Here is a 20,413-nt window from a genome sequence, read left to right on the forward strand (position 1 = left end):
ATTCTGATTTTTCGGATGTAGATTGGGGAGTGTTTTGGTATGGCTCTGGTTTTATTGGGAAAATGGGAAAAATTAATAAACAGAGGTAATTGGAAATATTTTGAGGGGTTTTTGCCTTTAATAAGCAGATGATGTGTAGTGCAAGTCCCCATTTCAGTCTGTATTTTATGAAAGTAGTTCTTGTAAACACTCACGGGATTTCAAAACTCATCTGGCTGAACTTGACAGGAGTTTATCTGGCCACTACCAAAATGTATTGTAGAATTCTTCATTGACAAGTGGTGCTTTCAAGCTCTATTACAAAAGTAATAATTTGGGAAGAAGTCACCCTTCCTAAATGTAACATGTTTTACTTCCAGATCATGTTTCTGAAGTAGTGGAGTGCGTACACGTGTTTTAACATTTCTTTTTAAAATACCAAGTAGATAAGGTCCTGCTGCCCACTGCATATGCCTTCAGAAAATCTGTGGGGTGTGTGGCAYGGCTGTGCTTCTTGGTGTAGTTGACACTTCGTGTTGTCTGGTACTGAGTTGTCTAAAGTCCCTTAAAGGCATTAGTGACCTACTTATTAAGCCACAATCATTTTGTGTTTCKTCTGCTTTCATTTTAACAAAGCCAAGCTTATTTTAAAAAGTTTTGGTTGACCTACTAGGTCAGCCAAATTTTAATTTTAAAAATCTTTAGAATTTATAATTATTTTTGCTGATTCTGTTGAAATAGTAGAATGAGTAGATTTATAATWCATTTGGAGCTAATGAGTTCACAGAGTGCTATGATAACACTGAGGTTGAACTTGAATTTTCATACAGGATAGAKGAAATTGATTTAAGTAATCTCTTAGGATTTGTAGGCACAGTCTGAACATTTACTGTAAATTTATGGGAAGAGAGAGATTAAAAATCTTAGGAGGAGCTGACAAGATCTTACCTTTGAAGTTAGTGTTTAATCCTCCTTAGTCTTGATCAGCTCTAAATCTGTTAAATACATTCAGTGGGAAAGGAGATACTAAATGGTAAAGCAAAAGTAWCTAAACATAGTTAAAAAGAAAGGCAAATTCTGGTCCTCCTTGGTCTAAAACATGGTCAAAGTGCAGCATTGATGACTCTGATTTATAATGTGTAACTTTAATATATKTGCTTACACCTCCTAATTTCCATTTAGCTTGGCTAAATGTACTCTACAATGGCTGCTGTACAATTTAGTTTGACTTAGTGATTTTGGGTATAAACTATGAGACATTAGTAAAATGGGAAATTTTTGTAGATTTCAAGTAGGGAAAGCAAAAGTGGCTTCAATTCGAATGGATCTTTCCATCTTCAACAGGAATAGAATGTTGCTTGTAACTTATTAAGTTGCAGGTGTTTGATAAAAGGTAAGATTGTCTTATTTGGATGATCTTTGATGAMTATATGGGCTTTTCATTTAAATACAAGAATTCTTTACAGTATAACCCTTTTATTGTAAAGATTTGTTAGGAGGTGCTGGCTTAGCTATGTTTCAAGGTAAACAGTGGGGAGAAAGCAGTAGGCGAGTTGGTTTGCTTCAATAAAAGAACTTAATAGAAAATTGTGTGTCTTAAACTTCTKTGTAACCACACTTTTTTCCCTTTTTAGACTGTTGTTCTTGGGCCTGTGGTTGCATGAGATGTTGATTTTGTTTTTCTGGTATAATAGTCCAATTCTGGTGCAGCTTACTGTGCACAGGGTTGCTTAGTATGGTTCAGGGAACTGAGCATCTTTGTTACGCCCATACTCAATTGTATACTGGATGTTTTTGATTTGGTTGGTTGGGTKATCGGAGACGGGTTTTGGGTTTTTTTTTAGGATACAGTACTTAGATGTCTAACGTGTGCAAGGGTTTTGCTTTAAGATGTTTGGTCTTGGCATTGATGCTGTCGAGATCACTTGCTGCTTATGGGTAAATGAGTCTGGGCCCTTAACTTGTGAAATTTGGAGAATTGGTATCTGACATGCAAACTCAAGATCTCCCCTTAATGTGCTTTACCAAGGCTCTTCAAAGTGAAAGCAGGTTATGTAGGTTAGGAAGGAGTGTCTCAAAACAACTCTGTGTAATTATATGTTCAGTTGAGGTAATTATTCTTTACAGTAAGTTAAAGCACAGTGTAGACAACAGTATTGAAGTGTTGCTTCCCTAAGGAAGACAGTGTTTTGTGGGGTTTGGGGCAAGGGGGAAAGGTATGTGGCTGTGGCATCATGATTCTGTAGGTACTAGTGTATGGACTGCAGACACTGACAATTTCAAGAGGGCCTGGCCTTTCTGTTTCTCAGGCATTGGTTATTCTGTTATTTGTTCTCTGATTAGGCATTTCTTCTTTTTGTGTGCTTCTTAYACTAATTTGGAAAATATTCTCAGCAGAGATGTGGAGAAATTCAGAAAACATSAGTTCCTAATTTATGAAGTATAATTAAGTGCCTGATAAAGTGCTCAGAAGAACAACTAAGATGGTAAAATGGGATTGTTTACTGTGCACAGAAGAATCCTGTTAAGGAATGTTGTGAGCAGGAAAAATCTAGAGTAACCTGTAGCTGGGATTCTTTATTTAGTAAAGAAGGTTTCAAGAATTAGGACTGCTGCGTGCACTGATTAAAGCAACGTCCTACTGAGATCAGAACAAATGTTTTCTCTGCTCTCATACTAAGTATTTGTAAAACCTGCTTCTATGCCCTTTGAGAAAAAGTTCTGCTTAGTGTGAAGTGTGTTTACTGAAAGCAGAATATTTGGAAAAGCTGCTAAAATCTGAGAAGTCTGTACTGAGCACATGCAAACAGCAGTCTCTTATCTGTGTGCATCATCTCTCTTCCAATCCTCCCCATCCTTCACAGCCTTTCATCTTGACAGAACTAGGGTAATCCTGTTTCAGGTCGGGATAAGTGTTTGTCTGACATAAATGCTGATGTATGCTAAATTTGAGGCTTTGGCCTTTAGGTCTGTGAGAGCACAGCACAAAGAAAAAGTATCTGTCAGTTTGTGTCTGATCGTCTCTTTTCCCTGAGCAGCAGAATGTTACTGTTAGGGGATTTTGAGTACAAAAGGCTTTTGGCTAAATTGACATATTTGCCCTGAGAAAAAGGCACTTGACAGTAAAAATTGAAGCTGAAATAGTTGATTATGACTTAGGTATGATTAATTAATGGAGCTTCACAAGAAATGCTGGTCAGTCATTAATTTTAATCCCTTCTAGAATACAGTCATCTGAGAGAATCCAGATGCCATATTACAAGTAAAAGCTAACTATAAATGAAGGAGTTAACAGGTTTTTAATTTTTTTTACCTTTTTTGTTCTGTTTCTAATTTTGCTTAAAATGGAATATGGTCATTTATTCCATTCAAAGAATGGAATTTAATCTGGTACCTTTTCCTTACCTCACGCTACAAACATCTCTTAATTACCAGTTTCTCATTGGTCCTTCATTTTCATGCTGTTGCAACTGTTGGTGAATTTTGCATATGAGTGCTCAGAGCATTTGCCAGTATGAATTTTTGTGTTTTGAAAGCAGATGTAGAGTAACTAGTGAATGTTTTTTCTACAGTATTTGAATATTTACAGACCATTCTTTGTTTTAAAGATGGGGACACCAGTGCGACAGAGAGTGGGGATGAGGTTCCTGTGGAACTGTATACTGCTTATCAACATACACCAACAACAATTACTTTAACTGCTACAAGAGTTACAAAAGTCAATGATAAGAAGAGGAAAAAAAGCGGAGAGAAGGAACAGAACATAGCAAAATGTAAAAAAGTAAGTGAATGTAATTTCTCTTAAGACTCTGGTTTACGAATTATAGCTGTGTGACATTTCTTACCAAGAGACACTGATTTAAAAATCTGGCTATTTTACTGCCTTSTTTTGGCAATAAATTTATTACTCTGTGGTAAATGATAGTCTTCCTGGGTGCTTGAGTCCCATGACCTTTGTTATTTCAAGTTATTACATCCTGGCTGTGAAATTTCAGTTTTGTAATTGAGGCAGAATCTCACTGCAGGAATTGCATTTACTGGACCATTTGAAATAGTTAAGAGGTGGGGCAGAACAAGATATGAGGTACCCAAAGAAGAATTCCGTAAAAGTTTTCATTTGTGGTAGTTTTAAGTATGGAAATGTTTGCCTTCAGTTGTCCAGATGTGAATCCATGCCCATTTAATTGAATTGAAATGGTGTGGAAGTGTGCTGTCAGAAAGCTAGCTGCTAAATTAAGTAAAATACTCTGACATTGTACTGTTTGGCTATGGTTGTATAAACAGTATAATACATATGAAGAAAAACATTTGTGAACAAAGTACCTGGAACTTCCTAAACAAGTGGTTTTCATAATTAGTTGTTTTTCATGTTTGGATGAGAATTTTATCCTTTAAAACTCAAAAGTCAGAATTGATGTCTTTTTGGAAGTCTTTAGAATAATGTTTACTTTTAATCAAACAATTCTGAATACAGATCTGTGATATTTTGGCTTGGAATCTGAAATTCTAGAGAGTCAAGTTGTAATGTGGGAGAAACATAAAGGTACCTGGCTACTCTGCACTTAGGTTGGAATGTTGAATTGGTTTTCAAAATACATTTTGTGAGATGTAACCTCTTACCTTCTTGAGATTTCAGCATAGTTTCTTTAGTTGTTTGCATCTTCCATGTTTCATGGAAAAGTTGTTAATTTGTTAACAGATTTTGAATTCCTTAAGAGATTTTGTATTTCCTCCAATGAATGTATAAATMCCTAATTTTATTCCAGGCATTTCGAGAAGGATCCAGGAAATCTTCACGAGTAAAGGTAATGTGATTTTGTTTGGGTTTTGTTTCAAACCTTAACTGTGCATTGCTTAAATAGTAAGCATCAAGTGTGTAATTGGGGCTATACACTAAACACTGAGATATTCTCTTCTTGGTAACTAATGTATTACATATGCATCACAGTGATTTTCAATTAAGATATGAGCACTACATTTTTGTCCTGTGAAATTAACTGAAATAATTAGTGCAAATTTTTATTTCAAGAATWGGTGGTTTTCAAGAGCTAGTGGATKAATTTGGGCTCATTTGTGCTATGCAGGAAGTAAAATTGAGCAAATACCTCATTCAAACTTAGTGGCTCCAGCTTTTCCTAACTGTTAAGCAGCAAAACARTGAAATGGCTGCATTGCATTTAAAAGCTAAGTTAGTGGTTCTGCTCTGTCTAGCCTCCATCTATACCTGGTGGGATTTTACTCACTGGTACTGACATAGTCTGAGGGAATCACATTGGGATGTCTGCTTTGTCAGATTTAAGTGTTACAGCAGTGTTTAAATTTTCTGGGAGATAAAAATGTGCATGGTGTGAGAAGTAGGTATTTCCATAGTTCACTCATGCTTGGTATATATAAAAACAAGTGGGATGCAATTGACATTTCARATGTATAAGATGTAACTTGTGAACACTGAAGACGGAATTGGGGAAGAAAAATCTGATTTTGTGGGGGTTTTTAAATACGGTGCTTGTAAGGTTCCATTGTTTTTTCATGGTTGTCTTAGCTTCGCACCTTTTTAAATGCTGTTTGTGTATATGGTTTTCTTCATGCACAAAAGAAATGTAACCAGGTAATTTGAATTGCTGAACTACTGCTTGTGTTTCGTTAATGTTTAATAGTGTCTCTGCTCAGGTGGATAGAAAAGGGAGCGTTGGCTGGCTGCTGCTGTCCGTAAGGAGCTTTGGTTGGCTGCAGCCTGGCTGCTGCTTGTGAGGTCTGGAGGTACAATGGCACTTTCTTTAAAAGTGAAAGGATCTGAAGCACTGCAGAAGAAAATTATATAGTGAGGAGCAGATAAGGAGAGAAAAAATTTATGTGCAAAGTCTGTAACATTAGAGTCACAACCTTAAAGTAGCAGGTGTACGATTAGTTAAGTTTAATAAGTTATGCAGGGGAAGAAAAAACACATCATGATCTTCRAAGTTGAGAGGGGAAAATGAAGCCTGTGTATTACAGGATAAAAGCTGGAGTTCTCTATATTTGCATTTGTTCACAAAAGTTGAGTGGGCAGAGAGATCTGACCCTCCAGCTCCTGCACTTAGATTCATTATGTAGTGCAGTTGTGGGAGGAAACAATATCACTCTCCATTCTCATCCTACTAGGAGTGGGAATCACTATTGAGGAGGGAAAATATTCCTGGACTTTGGTGATACTTACTAAACAATAAAATTCTTTAAAGGACAAATGTAATGTGACTGAATTTAACTCATTGTTTTTAAGTAATGCAAGGTTTTATACCAGACTTGCTAAAAAAGCCAAAACTTGAAATCAGTGGCATACCTTTGCCCATCATTTTGTGTCTTGTTGTAGCATTATGTTTTTGTATTTTAATACCTTGCCTTCTAATATTTGTTCACTTACTTTAATTTTTAGGGCTCAGCTCCAGAGATTGATCCTACTGACAGTTCGAACTTTGGATGGGAAACTAAAATCAAGGCATGGATGGATCGTTATGAGGAAGCAAATAATAACCAATACAGTGAAGGTGTCCAGAGGGAGGCACAAAAAATAGCTCTCAGATTAGGCAGTGGAAATGACAAAAAAGAAGTCAGCAMCAGCAATCTGATTTTCAAACCTCCAGTAGAGGTAATGAGCTGTGCCTTGTTGTGCTACTGCATGCTGTGTTTGTGCCATGACATTAGATGCCTTAAAAAAAMCAGCCAACCAAAAAAGAAAAACCAGAAAAAAAACCAAACCCACAAAAAACACAGGGGCTTGACATTCACTTTCTGTTCCTTGTCTCACCAGATCTAAGCATCAGAATTTTAACATATTTTACAGAACTTGTAATTGATTTTTATACATTCTGTGCCACTCCTGGTTACGTTTAATCCTGTATATTATTTATCCTAAAAAGTAGCTCTTAGTCTGAGCCTGAACATTGGATTGTCCTTAGACTGTCTTTTGACACACAGTCAGCTTTAGTCAACTTTGCTGCTGTTTCTCTTTGAGGGGTATCTGGAGTGGTTAGAGTAGAAAGAATCTGAATTTATGAAGCTGAATTTATTTTTCCCYCTGCTATGTGTATCAAGGTGTTCATTGTTTATATTTTTCTTAAGATGTGGTAAGTGTTCTGGATGTTCATGGGTGGTGTTTCTGATAATGATTTTTTTTCTAACTTGTGATCCTGTAATTTCTAGTTTATGAAGAAAATGTGCAGTGTCTTTTTCTAGCCTTACTTATCAGTAACTTACCAGTTACAGGCTTAAAATCAGAGCCATATAAAAGACTTAGCATTTTGTAGCAGAAATCTTGAGGAGTAAGTTACTGTAGCAGATTAATGGAAGCATCTTTGCTTCTTTTTCTCAAAGACCATCATGGCATATGGGACACCCTCCTTTGAGGAATATCCCTACTTACAGAGCCTTTTGCCTACATAGAGGCTACTTCCTTTTTGATTGGTGATGACAGTTATGAGAGGTGTGAGTTCACTAATTGCCAGGGTATGTATTGGTTTTTAATTAAAAGCCATCCTTCCATCTAAAGATATGAAAATGAATTTGGAAACTCTCTCAGGATTCTTTTTTTTAATTTAAATTATTATTATGTTATTTTCCTGTTCTGTTTTTCCTTGAATGAATTGTGAATGTCATTTTATGTCTGCATGTTTTGTTTTGTTCTAAGGAATTGAAGCCTTTTGAAAGTGTTGTGCAAAACAATGCAGCAAATTCATCCTAGTCATGGTGAGACTTAAGTGCACTAAAGGCTATAGTATTTGAATTGTGAGAATAAAAGTATGTTGGTTTTCAGCCATATCCTGGAGAGCTAGGGCTGAAGCGTTCCTTGTATCTAAATTGATATCTCATAGCATCGGTAGGGGAGCAGGACAGCTTGGTTGATTCAGTCTGGAGGTGTAATTGCAAAAATGAGGGGCTTTTTAATTAATAAAAAGTTGTTTAGTAGCTKTGAAAGTGTAATCTGCTGTTACTAAGAATGGAAAAATGGTAGAAAGTGAAAATTCATTAATGAATCYATGTCTTTACAGAGTTACGTGCAAAAAAACAAGAAAATTTTAAAGGCTGCCAAAGACTTGCCTCCTGATGCACTTATTATTGAATACAGAGGAAAGTTTATGCTGAGAGAACAATTTGAAGCTAATGGATATTTCTTTAAAAGGTTTGTTCATTCCTGATGTTTCAGCAAAATAATTGTTAAAATGTCAGCCAAACTGTTGCTTCARGTACAAATGCATCTTAGTTACCCATTTGCAGTGTATTGCATTTTACTTTGTCTGGTTAAAAGTAATGACAGCTGGAATGTTGTCTCCCCCCTTCTCTTCCAGGTATCCTTACAGATTCATTCAGGATCTAGTTTTCTCTTTGTTCTTCCATGGTTACAGGATTTCTGCATTCTCAGTTGGGTAGTTGTGCACCTTAAAMCAGGAAATAGGTTCTACCRTCCTAAAATAATTCATAAGTTAATGGTAAAGGCTTTATCTTTTGTGAGAGACATGGATTTTAAGTCCATCAGYTGAGAATTAAACTGGAAACAGATCCGCTAGGGACTGTTTCACTGACAGAGTTCTCTAGTTGCTTAGTTTACTGAGATATATGTGACTGCCTCCTTCTTCCTGTGGATTGTTTTCAATGCTGCCACTAACTTCATGGACACAGCTACTAGGGAAATTTGCAAAAGGCCTGTTGGAGGAGATAGAAGACACACCTTTAGATCACTGACACTTGGCATAGCAGAACTTAAAGCTTGTCTTCACAAAGTATTTGGATGCCCCATTCCATCAGGAGGGTTGGTGCTAGTGATGCTGCAGGTATTAGGCAGGGATGTGGAGGTCTGATTTTTTTTWAATGATTTTATGTGGCATATAAAATTCTGAGTTTCATTTTGGTGCCTGTCAGAAGAAAAATTCAAGAAATTAAAAAACATTAACTTTGTGTCTTCCATGTCTAGTGCTTTCTCTGTTAGTGTTCTCCCATTAGATCCTATGCAGATGATACAGGATTGTAACTGCATCTCGAGGTATTCTGAGAATGCATTGGGAGAATGTACCAGTTAAAATCATGAGGCTTAAATATAAAACATGTTATTCTTAGATTAATCTCCAAATATGGTGTATTTTGCCTAGCATCATGTTACAAAGATTACTAATAGGAATAAGCACTATTTAGCATCTTTAAAAAATAAGAAATGCATGGTTTTCTTGTGTGTTTTTTAGGCCATACCCATTTGTTTTGTTTTACTCCAAATTCCATGGGCTAGAAATGTGTGTTGATGCAAGGACTTTTGGAAATGAAGCTCGWTTCATCAGACGTTCGTGTACACCAAATGCAGAGGTGAGCACCTTTAGAAAGTTAAACTAGTTTTATTTACTCAGAAATCCCCTTTTCATTGAGATTCCTGATAATTTGAGCAATCCCTACAATTATTATACGACTACTTGAAAGTAATTTATGATAATATAATAACATTTTCTTGCCTGTAGGTGAGGCATGTAATTGAAGATGGAACAATTCATCTTTATATTTACTCCATCCATAACATTCCAAAGGGAGCAGAGATTACCATAGCATTTGATTTTGATTATGGAAATTGGTAAGTATTTGAGAATGCTATTCTAAAATACATCTTATTAAGTTACTTTGCAATTCAGAATGGCATTGGTTTTGTATCATTCACTTTCTTGCATGCCTTAACAACACAAGGCTCCTCAGGTGCTGTATTCACAATGGACAGTGTGTGTATGGGCAGAGTTGTGTATTTTTATTTCTGCATGTCTGTRGTCTGCCTTAAGCCAGCTTGGGTACAGTGCTGTGCAGACATGCCTTTGCTACTTAACTTGAACTATGTATGACCACAGAGTATGTGTTGTAATCAGCATGGGTTCAGACTATCTCAAGATACCCTGCACTGTTAAGAGCAGTAGACATACTCCTCTTCAAAATACAYAGTAGTTGTATGTGGTACCTGTAGCTGACAGCCTTGTTTCAGTTGAACATGTTGAGTAACATTTCCTGTGTATCCAAGTAGAGCTTAAAATTTTGCAAAGTGACTCTGAGTTTAGTGTGCTCGTGCTGTAAATTGTGTCTGCCATCTTTGCATATAGAATGAATTCTGATTTCCAGGCATCTGTTTTGCGTTGGTTATATTTCCACCTAGGATTACCCTTAGATTTTAGATAACTGTTGTCTTTCAAGCAAATAATAACCTTGAATTTAAAAGAATTCCATGTAGCAAAGCTAAAGCTAAAATTTCTTTTAACTGGTAGATAAGGTTTTGGAATTACAGCAGTGTTGTATATTGTGGTGAAAACTTCAGTCACCTGTATTTTAATGTGGTTGCTTCTCATTATAGCAGATGTTTAATGTGAAATATCATTGATTTAGTATTGAAGGGTGTCATTGCTGTACAGCTTAATCAAATATGCCTTCTTGCATTTAATTACTTGCAGTAAATACAAAGTGGATTGTGCTTGCCTCAAAGAAAATCCTGAGTGTCCAGTTCTCAGACGTTCTGAGCCTACAGAAAACATCAATACTGGATATGAAACCAGAAGGAAAAAGGGAAAGAAAGAGAAAGATGTTTCAAGAGAAAAGGAGACTCAAAATCAGAACATCACATTGGATTGTGAAGGAGCAGCCACCAAAGTGAAAATTGCAGATAATAAACAGAGGAAACTCTCTCCGCTCAGACTGTCCATTTCTAATAATCAGGTACTGACACAAAGATGCTCAGAAATAAAACCTTTTAAATATTTTCTGTTACTCAGTATTATTTAAACATAGCAGTAAGTAGCCATGCTCTTAAAACAACTCTCACCCAGAATACTGAGTGTTGACTGCAGCTCCAGTTTTAATGGAGCTCTGCAGCTCTTTGTTTAATTCAGTTGRGAGGAGGAAAGTATGTTTTGAAGCTAAATGTATAGGGTAGTATGGTAAAGCTGCCTGGTAAYGTACCGGGATAGTTAATTTTAAATTTGTCTTTTTTTTATGTGGCAGTTTGAAAGAATTATTGGGAGGGGTCCATGACATAAATTATTAATTTTGCAGAGCAGCTATTAAAAATAACTAACAGATTGTTACCTTAGTAATTCTGTATTTCTTCATTTTGGGGGTGGTGACAACGATTTTTTTTCTAAAGCAATGGTTTCTGATGACAGTTGAAGGGTAGAGAAAAGGGAGCAATTGCTAGTTCTTTTAATGTCATTTTAGGACTGAAGGAAGGAAGATAAAAATGAGCATATTGACACTCAGTTTTCCTAAAATCATAAATCATTTTGGAGTGTTAGTAGCTAAATAGCTTTAAAATGCTTCGAAGTCCAGAAGGCATGCATGTGACTTGCAGATTATGATCTCCAGAGAGGCAAYATGGGAACTGTCTTAAGGGATTTTTGATTCGTGTTTTTTGTCATGCTTTTGAGAAGTGGTAACTGGTATATGGAACCTTCTAATGTGACATACGGCACAGGCAGATTACATAGAACAGACACAGAAGAACTTATATTGTTTTTCAAAACTGAAGAGTAGGAATTTTGGGAAGACTAAAGCTGTTAAAAGTACTTCTACGTTTTTCCCATACGCTTTTTTTATGTTTCACCCCAGGAAAAAAAAGCTACTAATTGACTGCTTTCTATGTTTAGATACACATTTTAAGACCAGCTTTAAATCTTTGTCTAGTTTTTTATGTAAAAGTGAAATTGCATATAGGACTAGTGAACATTTAATGATTTAAAATTTATTCTTACATGCTTGTTTTTTCTTTCAAAACAGAAAACCATTGTTAATTAGGTAACTTTAGTGTTTTCATATGGTATGGCACTGTCATTAGATTATATTGTGAATCTTTAAATGGAAAATGGGACTTCCATTGAATATACTTCTGAGTTAAGAAAAACTTGTGTGATTGTTAACATCTACTTTGGCATTAATTCTGTTTCACTAAAAATAATGCTGCTTTTTTATGGGTGTATAATATAAAACTCCTAAATATTTAATGGATTATAAAGTGGTTAGAGCTGTGGTTATTGTTAGATTCCAGAAGTTCCTTTTTGTTTTAATTCTGATACTTTTGGCTTGGTGGGATGGGGGAGTGGGGATTTCATCCTGATTTATTGGTTTGATTACTTTTGATGTAGTGATCTGAAGATTCATAGTTCTGTGTAACCTTTCATTTACCCTAATTTGCAAGAGGAATAGAACTTCTGTAAAAGTAATTTCCATGTTCCAGGAGCCAGATTTTATTGATGATATAGAAGAAAAAACTCCCATTAGCAATGAAGTAGAAATGGAATCAGAAGAGCAGATTGCAGAAAGGAAAAGGAAGATGGTAAGTTGGGAAGCAAGTAGCTGTCTAAAAGCATCACTAAGGCTTAGTGACACCTGCTCCTCCSAAGCTAATTSCTGCCTTTTTGTGGGCTTGTAGAATCTGAGCATGTACAAAGTCAGATCCTTACATGAACTTATCCTTAAAATGCAAGGCTTGCTATTTGAGAATGCTTCATCTGGCTTYGTCACTCCTTTTTGACAAAAATCTGCTTTCATCCTCAATTGTATATAATTTTTAGTGCCTTTAGATGATTTCTGCAATGCCTTTTTCGGATCTAATTATTTGCTCTTTATTATTGCTTCTTATTTGTAATGGCCATTTTTATAGATAGCATTGGGAATCAAGATTTTTGCCGATTTGATTTTAGTTCCCAACTTAAAAAGTCTCAGAAATCCTAATTTTCAGAGTTCAGTAGAACAGTGTTTAAAAAGTAGTATTTTAAAATATGCTATATTTTTTGTAAGTATTCAAAAAAATTAGCAAGTTCTTAAATCCAAAGCAAGATTCTCTTGTTTGTCAGGGCTGGTATGGATGCAAACCTTTCTTCAAGAGTCTAGTATTGGCAGTGACATTTCCCTTTAATCTGAGCTTCTGCTGAACTTGATCTTCATGTTGAACACACKTTGGACATGTTTGAAAGTGCTTAAAAAAACAGGAGGGAGAGAAATTACATGTTTRTATATATGAAAGATTATGACTGAAATTGATTATGATTATTGTTAAATCCATCAGACAAGAGAAGAACGGAAAATGGAAGCTATCCTGCAAGCTTTTGCCAGACTAGAAAAAAGAGAAAAAAGAAGAGAGCAGGCTTTGGAAAGAATCAGCACAGCAAAAACTGAGGTTAAATCAGAATGCAAGGAAGCACAGATTCTCAATGATGCTGAATTTATTCAGGTAGTTATCTGGAGCTTTATTTGAAAGCTAGCATTTAACATTGCATATTTTATCAGTTTGGATGTCGAGTTGCACATTAAGATGTATGYGGTTCTTTGACATTATACTATATTAGCTCTTGGGGTTTTTTTTGAATAAGATATATATAGAATTTCCTTAATGAAGAATTTCAGTTACATGAATTTTTGCAAATGTGCATGCACGCACACACACCCCAGCTGCGTAATTAAGTCTGTCTTTGGAAGTTCAGGATAGAACCATTCATTGATGTTGACTTTAGCTACAAGAGGTGATTTTCCTTAGACACCCTCTGTAACCCGTGAACAGTTCGTTTGTTTAGTGGGTTTTTAAGGAACATGRTGTAACCTTTCTGTTATTTTAAAGGAAATGAGATACCAAAGTGTATTTTTTTCTGAGTTTTGCAGAAGATTCTAAATGTTTTATAAACAGTTTTTTACTCTGTAGTAGTTGGGTGCTTCTTACAGTTTTCAAATACTCATACAATGGTTCTCAGTTCAGGTTGTTTTGCTGAGGAATTTGTTAGCATTCTGTTAAGTACCTTTTGTGACAACGCTCAACACCTAGTAGACTCTGCATTACAAAAAGAATGTTAAACTGAAAGACAACATGATATAAACAGTAGATTTTTAGSTTATGGATGAAGGAATGCGGTGTATAGTTCTTACACAAATCTGTTGTGATCTGACCAGGGATGGATGTGTTTAAATACTCTGCTGATGAAACAGCACATGCTTGGGAGGAAACTCATCCTGTCATTTGCCTTCAAGGAGAGAAGTGTTGTAGTTCTGACAGCAAAAACGAGATTGAGGCTTTTTGGGCCTGTAAAAGAAGAGGGAACTGACTTTTTTTTCTAAGAAAGGTAGCTCTAAATGTSTCTCTAAATGTGGGATCTGTCTTGTCCCAGGAACCGGCAAAAGAAGAAACTGCCACCAAGCCCACCCCAGCCAAAGTTAATAGAGCTAAACAGAGAAAAAGCTTCTCCCGGAGTAGAACTCACATTGGGCAGCAGCGCAGGCGGCACCGGACTGTCAGCATGTGTTCAGATATCCAGCCCTCCTCTCCTGACGTGGAAGTGACTTCACAGCATAATGAAACTGAGAATGCAGCACTGGTAGCTGAGCCTGAAACGGAAACTGTTGTTACAGAAATGGTTACTGAAACAGAAGCTCCAGCACTTAGTAAATGCCCTACTAAGTATCCTAAAACAAAGAAGGTAAGTCTCTTGAGGGATAGGGAAAAGAAGATGGACTTCTAACAAAGTTTAGGAAAAATTAGTGGTTGCTTCATCAGTATGCAACTGAATGTATGTTTTTTTTTAATGATTACKCATTTCTTGAAAAATCACCATTGTATAGCCATTCATTGGTAATAGATTAAAATACGTGTAGCATCCTTCCTTGGTGGAARTTAGTTTGGATTTAAGACAATTCCAAAATACATCTTCCAGAGCAATTTTGGAAGAAAATGCTTTCTAAATGGATTGAAATAATATACATAACTAAAGCATAAGTAAAGGTGTTAGTTTAAGGGAAAACCCAAGGAAATAAAAGCTTGCTTTCTTTTGTTCATTGTATGCTTCAGATAGAAAACACTGTCTCCAAGGGAATCACTAATTCTAGTACTTCTCAGATGCCTGTTCTGAAGTGAATGGATCTAAACATTCCAAATGTGTATGTTTGATGGGAAGATGCTCTACTCTGTAGTGCTTTGTTTTTAAATTCCTTTCCATTGGACTGCATTGCAGAAAATTTCTAAGTAGCACAATATTCAAACAAAAAAATCATGAATCTGCAAGTGCAACTAAAGCAGTGCAACTTTCTGCTTTGGAATTCTACAGAATATATTAAAAAGTGTTTGTTGTGTGATTTAAAAGAAGTTCTGAAATTTTTTATCAGTAGAGGAAAAGGGGAAGGAAATTATAGGTTGAAACTTCTTRTCAAAGGAAGAGTAACAATTTCAAGATGTTTTTTTTTATCTTGAACCCCCAAACATAATTTAGATTTTTTTAAAAATGTGCCTGAGTATTCTGTAACAAATTGCATAATTATTAAAGTGTTGTGAGAGGGAGCACTAGAATCTTTCTTCTTTTCTTGCTTGTTGCATAGCAGAATAGAAGGAAGACATCCTTAATACTATGAAACAGCAAAAAAGTGCAGTAAAATTCAGACTTCAGATACCTGTGAAATGTCCCTACATTGCACTCTGTATATCCTAGGTGCAGAGAAAGTCCTGCTTTAAAAATTAATTAAATAAAAATGGGTTTGTGAGAGACAACTTAAAAATGTTATTGTAATCTGTGTTAAAGCCTTAATATCATATTAACATTATTTAAKGTGCTATTTTGCACGTCCTTAATTTTGAATAATTTTAAAATTCATGAGGTTAGTTTATCTGTTAATAGAAACTAAAATTTGCTGGCATATTTTTAAAAACACTAAACTAGTTAGGAAAAAATACCCTTTTTAAACCAGTGTGTCTTTGTATTGCACAAATTACACCACATTTACTATTACAGTTGAAGAGTGTTCAAGGCGACTGCCTGGCATGTTGACTGCGGTACAGTCCTGACAGTATGGAAATCTGATCAGGGGTTTCTTTAACTTTGTTCTGTTAATATTACACTATTTCTCCTCGGCCTTGGTGCTCAGACACAAGTTTAAAATGTATTTTGGAATTCTGTTATTATATTGACATCCTAAGTACAGTTGATCTGGGCACTTGTATAGTAATGTTCATTGAGAATTAAATGCAAAACAATTAAATGTAGTTTACACCTAAAAAAAGTAACGAGACCCCCAAACTTGTGTGTAAGCAAATCGGTACTGATTTCTTCTGCCCTCCCCATGATTTCTCTGAAACTGATCTCATTCTTAGTAGGTGTTTTTGAACTTGGAACCTGGAAACAAACTCTTTCTGGTTCATGTAATAGTTGACTAGATGAACAATTGAACTAAACACTTCTTAAAAGCCACTGATAAACACACTGATAAAACATTAATTGTTTTTGTCTCTCTGTTTAGCACTTGGTTAGTGAATGGTTAAATGAAAAGAATGATAAAGCAGGAAAGCCTACAGACAGTCTTCCAGAAAGGCCTCTACGCATAACCACCGACCCTGAAGTTCTGGCTACTCAGCTGAATTCTTTACCTGGTCTCACTTACAGTCCACACGTGTATTCAACTCCAAAGCACTATATCCGTTTTACTTCTCCATTCCTTTCAGAAAAGAGGAGGAAAAAAGAACCTGTGGAAAATATTACTGGCTCTTGTAAGAAGGTAATGATTCCCTTCATTTTGGTGTTCTGTCACATATTAATTAAAAAGAAGTGTTTACTTACTAGGATAAATTCAAGCAGAAAAAAGGCTGGTTGGCAAACCAGTCATGTTATATGTTTTGAAATGTTCATCATTAAACTTTKAAGTCACAAATTTGAACTTGTTGTATTACAGCGTTGGTTGAAGCAGGCTTTGGAAGAAGAAARTTCAACAGTGATTGATAGATTTAATTCACCATCACAAGAGAGATCTAGAAGTCCTGCCATCAATGGTGAACATAAGAGTCCTTTATTACTCAATGACAGCTGTTCCTTAACAGGTGTGAAGCTTTTATAAATATGCTGCATAAGAGTTATGGCAAACTAGCTGATTGTGAAACACTGTCTTTTTAAAAGTCATGAGTTAATGAAAATTCCATGTGTTTGCATGTTTTCCTGATACTTCTTTGAAAGAAATGCTTAGTTGCATAATGGTTGGACTTTTCCCCGCTTTAATGTATATTTAATAAGAAACCACTATTTTCTAGCATTTGCTAGGAACAAAAGACTAATGTTCTTGGTATTAGTAAGAGGTCAGGTTATAAATTGAATTTTCTATGCTTTCTRTATACTTAAAATGCCTTTAAAACTCAGTAGGTTAATGTAGCACATGGGAGAAAAGCTGTGTAGTTTTGTATGCATAACAGAAAATGGGAGTGTACTTCCACAAATATATAGGGCCTRTCAGATAATTCCTGTTTACAGTCRTGATTTTCAAATTTCCACTTWTAGCTGAATTGTCTTAAAACTGCATTGAAGTTGATTTTACTTTTTCTGAAGACATAGACAGTTCTTCCCAGCATCCTACCACACAGATTTCAGTTCCTGATATGTCTGTAGGCTGTTGAGAGTTTATTTTTCAGGAAGTCTGTAGGCTGTGAAAAGTTCATCTCTCAGGAAGCCTGCCCTTCAGAGACTTTTGTAATCTTAGAATTTTTTAATTTAGAATTCATAATTTCATTACATAAAATACTTGAGCAACTGTGATTATTACATCTAGAAACCTTGTAACTTTTCTAATTTTGACATACAGATCTAACCACACCACTAAAAAAACGAAGACTGTATCAGCTATTGGAGTCTGCATTCTCAGAAACCTCCACACCTACTCCTTCTCCCTATGCCACACCAACCCATGCTGACATCACTGCCTCTGAACCATCATTGTTTGCTACTCCTCCAAGGGTAAAGACAGAAGATGAAGCTTGTCGAAATGGTTACAAACCCATATACTCACCAGTTACTCCTGTAACTCCATGTATACATGGAAATACCATGCACTTTGAGGTGAGATTAATAACGAATTTTAGTACATTCAGAAAAGTTTTCAGATATTGCAATGTAAATCAGTATTTATACTCATGCTACAAGGGTGGGGGGCAGGAGGATAGTTCTTCAGGCTATAAAATAAATTGACTTGCAATTTCTTCTTATTTATTTAGAATATTTCCTCACCTGACAGTTCCCCAGAAATAAAAAGGCGAGCTTACAGTCAAGAGGTAAGGAAACTTGTGAAACCTACGAATGGTGTCTCGATTTCACCTTTATGGCTGCTCTGTCCTTTGTAAATGCTTTTCATCAGCCATTGCAAGTTTCTGTGAATTTAAAGGGTGACTTCTATATAGGTTTTATTGACTTGTTACTTTATATTTCCATTTCACCTATTCTCTATTTTAAACTCTGTATCACTTAAAAATCCTGATTTGCATCAGGATCAACTCCTGTAATGGGAAGGAGTTACTACTGCAGTTTCTAGACAGGAACAGAAAAAGAACGCTTTGCTTTCCAGGTTGTAGTTAGATTCAGATTAAAATTTCTCCTTACCAGCATTTCTTAATTGTTTTTGTTGATCCCAGTTATACTCAGAGTGAGGGAGCAGAACAGAATGATAGTAAGTCAGCATAGATGGTGGATTACTTGAGGAACAGTAGATGCTGTTGGAATATGCCTGGGTATTCCCAGCCTCCAGGATGCATGTGTCCTGCTGTGTGTCTTCATCCTAAAATTGAGAAGTCTCTTGGAAAAACTTTTCCTTCCTTCTCTCTCTTTCAAATMGGTGTTTTGGCACTGAGGAGGATTGCTTTTATGTTGACTTGAAGCAAGTGCTTTGTAGCTTCCTGGCCTGGGACTTGTTTCTTTTGAAGCACCTCCCCTTCCTCTGCGAGTTGTGAATAAAACCAGGCACTTAATGTTTATTTTTACTTTGGTCAAAAAAATAGTTGACATGTTTTTTCTTTGTGCAGGGTTATGACAGAGCATCGATTCTAGCACTGAACTCTTTCAGAAATTCCAACCTAACAGAAATGGGCCTGCAAGAAATAAAGACTATTGGATATTCTAGTCCAAGAAATAGGACTGATGTCACACGGCAGTGCACTGGAGAAATGGAATCTGTGTCAGACCTCCAGCTGGGACTCGAAGTAATTGAGCAAAGTGCACTGCATAAAAACCTGGAAGCCCCCACACACGATAGGACTGATTCAAACAGCCAATTAGAAACTGCTCATTGTGGACGGGGCACAATTTATTCTTCCTGGGTAAAAAGTCCTGACAGGACAGGTGTAAATTTCTCAATGAATTCTAATTTGAGGGACTTGACCCCTTCACATCAGTTGGAGGTAGGAGGTGGATTCAGAATAAACGAGTCAAAGTGCCTGATTCAAGACGATGCAAGAGGCATGTTCATGGAAGCATCTGTTTTTTGTACTTCAGAAGATGGAATTGCACCTGGCTTTGGAAGGACTGTCAATAATGACAATTTGATGGATGGAAATTGCACACCCCAGAACCCTCCACAAAAGAAAAAGGTTATAACTTTAACAATCATTTGGTCTGTCTTCCATTGTCTGCTAATGGTATTTCTATAACAGAAAGAACTGCAATGTAATAAAAAACAACTCCTGTTTGCATACTACWGTAGTAGACATTCAGGAGAAATAATGAAGGGCAAAGAGCAAAGCTGCATAAAAAAATCAGTAAATGTTTTTTTTTCTGCATAGTACATACAAATTAACTTCTATTTCATATAAGTCTTAAATAAATTACTCAATAAGTAATTGCTGTTCAGGTTTGAAAATGGTTGGTGATACTACCCAGTGTTGTAGTATTCCATTATACAGAATATGTACTAGCATCATGGAGATCATACACTGAATATCTGCTAGGAATTACTGCAAGAAGTTGCACCAACAGATTTATGCTACTCAGACTTTAAAGTCAGAATTGCACAAAAATCCTTAGGTCCCAGAAGTATGTTTCTTGGCATAATTTGGTTGGGAGTGTTTATAAAATACTGTTTGAAAAATAAGCACAATCTAAATTTGCTACTCTCATAAAACAGTTTTTGTAGATAAGTCATGTAGTCATGAGCAGCTTGAACCAGGGTTGGAAATTACTGTGGATAACTYTTAGACTGCATTGTGCTGTCAGGTTGACAGGCTTTGCAGAAAGGATGACAAACATGTCAGTGGTGTCCATTGCAGCAGCTTGCCTGTTCTGTCTCATCACAGACTCGAGTGTAATCTTCCTTTTTTGAAAGATGTGATGTATTTTCTTTATGAAAGTAGTGATGAGGAAGGTAGGGTTTGTGTGTGTGTGTGTGTGTGTGTGTACATGCATGCACAATGGGGTTGGGTATTTTTAGTCATATTGCATCCCTTGAACATGCCTGCTCCTCTGGGGGAGCAGTGAGGAGTCTACCTTCAGTAATTCCCCATCAGAACTGGATTTTTGTTTACTTCAAGCTGAGATGTAAATGGAGCAATATAGTAGGAACTCTGTTCTTACCTGGTCACAGCCCTGAGAACTTGATAGATATTGTATGTGTTACTGTGGCYCTGCTGTTCTGGCAAACCCAAAAAGAAAACAGCCAGAATTTCTGTAACYTG

General features: G+C 36.1%; 1 protein-coding gene across 3 annotated transcripts in view; it reads left to right on the forward strand.

The window, feature by feature from the left end:
- Positions 1 to 20,413, forward strand: part of KMT2E (lysine methyltransferase 2E (inactive)) — a 56,043-nt gene that overhangs the window by 28,229 nt on the left and 7,401 nt on the right. For all 3 annotated transcript variants that reach the window (XM_057364504.1, XM_057364503.1, XM_057364505.1), the window contains 15 exons: positions 3,588 to 3,760; positions 4,746 to 4,784; positions 6,392 to 6,604; positions 8,004 to 8,134; positions 9,189 to 9,306; positions 9,456 to 9,565; positions 10,422 to 10,683; positions 12,197 to 12,295; positions 13,028 to 13,192; positions 14,118 to 14,426; positions 16,234 to 16,488; positions 16,663 to 16,807; positions 17,560 to 17,813; positions 17,969 to 18,025; positions 18,770 to 19,333. In XM_057364504.1, the coding sequence (XP_057220487.1) occupies positions 3,588 to 3,760; positions 4,746 to 4,784; positions 6,392 to 6,604; positions 8,004 to 8,134; positions 9,189 to 9,306; positions 9,456 to 9,565; positions 10,422 to 10,683; positions 12,197 to 12,295; positions 13,028 to 13,192; positions 14,118 to 14,426; positions 16,234 to 16,488; positions 16,663 to 16,807; positions 17,560 to 17,813; positions 17,969 to 18,025; positions 18,770 to 19,333 (2,894 nt within the window). The remainder of the gene's footprint in view (positions 1 to 3,587; positions 3,761 to 4,745; positions 4,785 to 6,391; positions 6,605 to 8,003; positions 8,135 to 9,188; positions 9,307 to 9,455; positions 9,566 to 10,421; positions 10,684 to 12,196; positions 12,296 to 13,027; positions 13,193 to 14,117; positions 14,427 to 16,233; positions 16,489 to 16,662; positions 16,808 to 17,559; positions 17,814 to 17,968; positions 18,026 to 18,769; positions 19,334 to 20,413) is intronic.

Source organism: Malurus melanocephalus, unplaced genomic scaffold (assembly GCF_030028575.1).
Source record: "Malurus melanocephalus ecotype Western Australia unplaced genomic scaffold, MMel_1.1 scaffold_39, whole genome shotgun sequence".
Classification (NCBI taxonomy): domain Eukaryota; kingdom Metazoa; phylum Chordata; class Aves; order Passeriformes; family Maluridae; genus Malurus; species Malurus melanocephalus.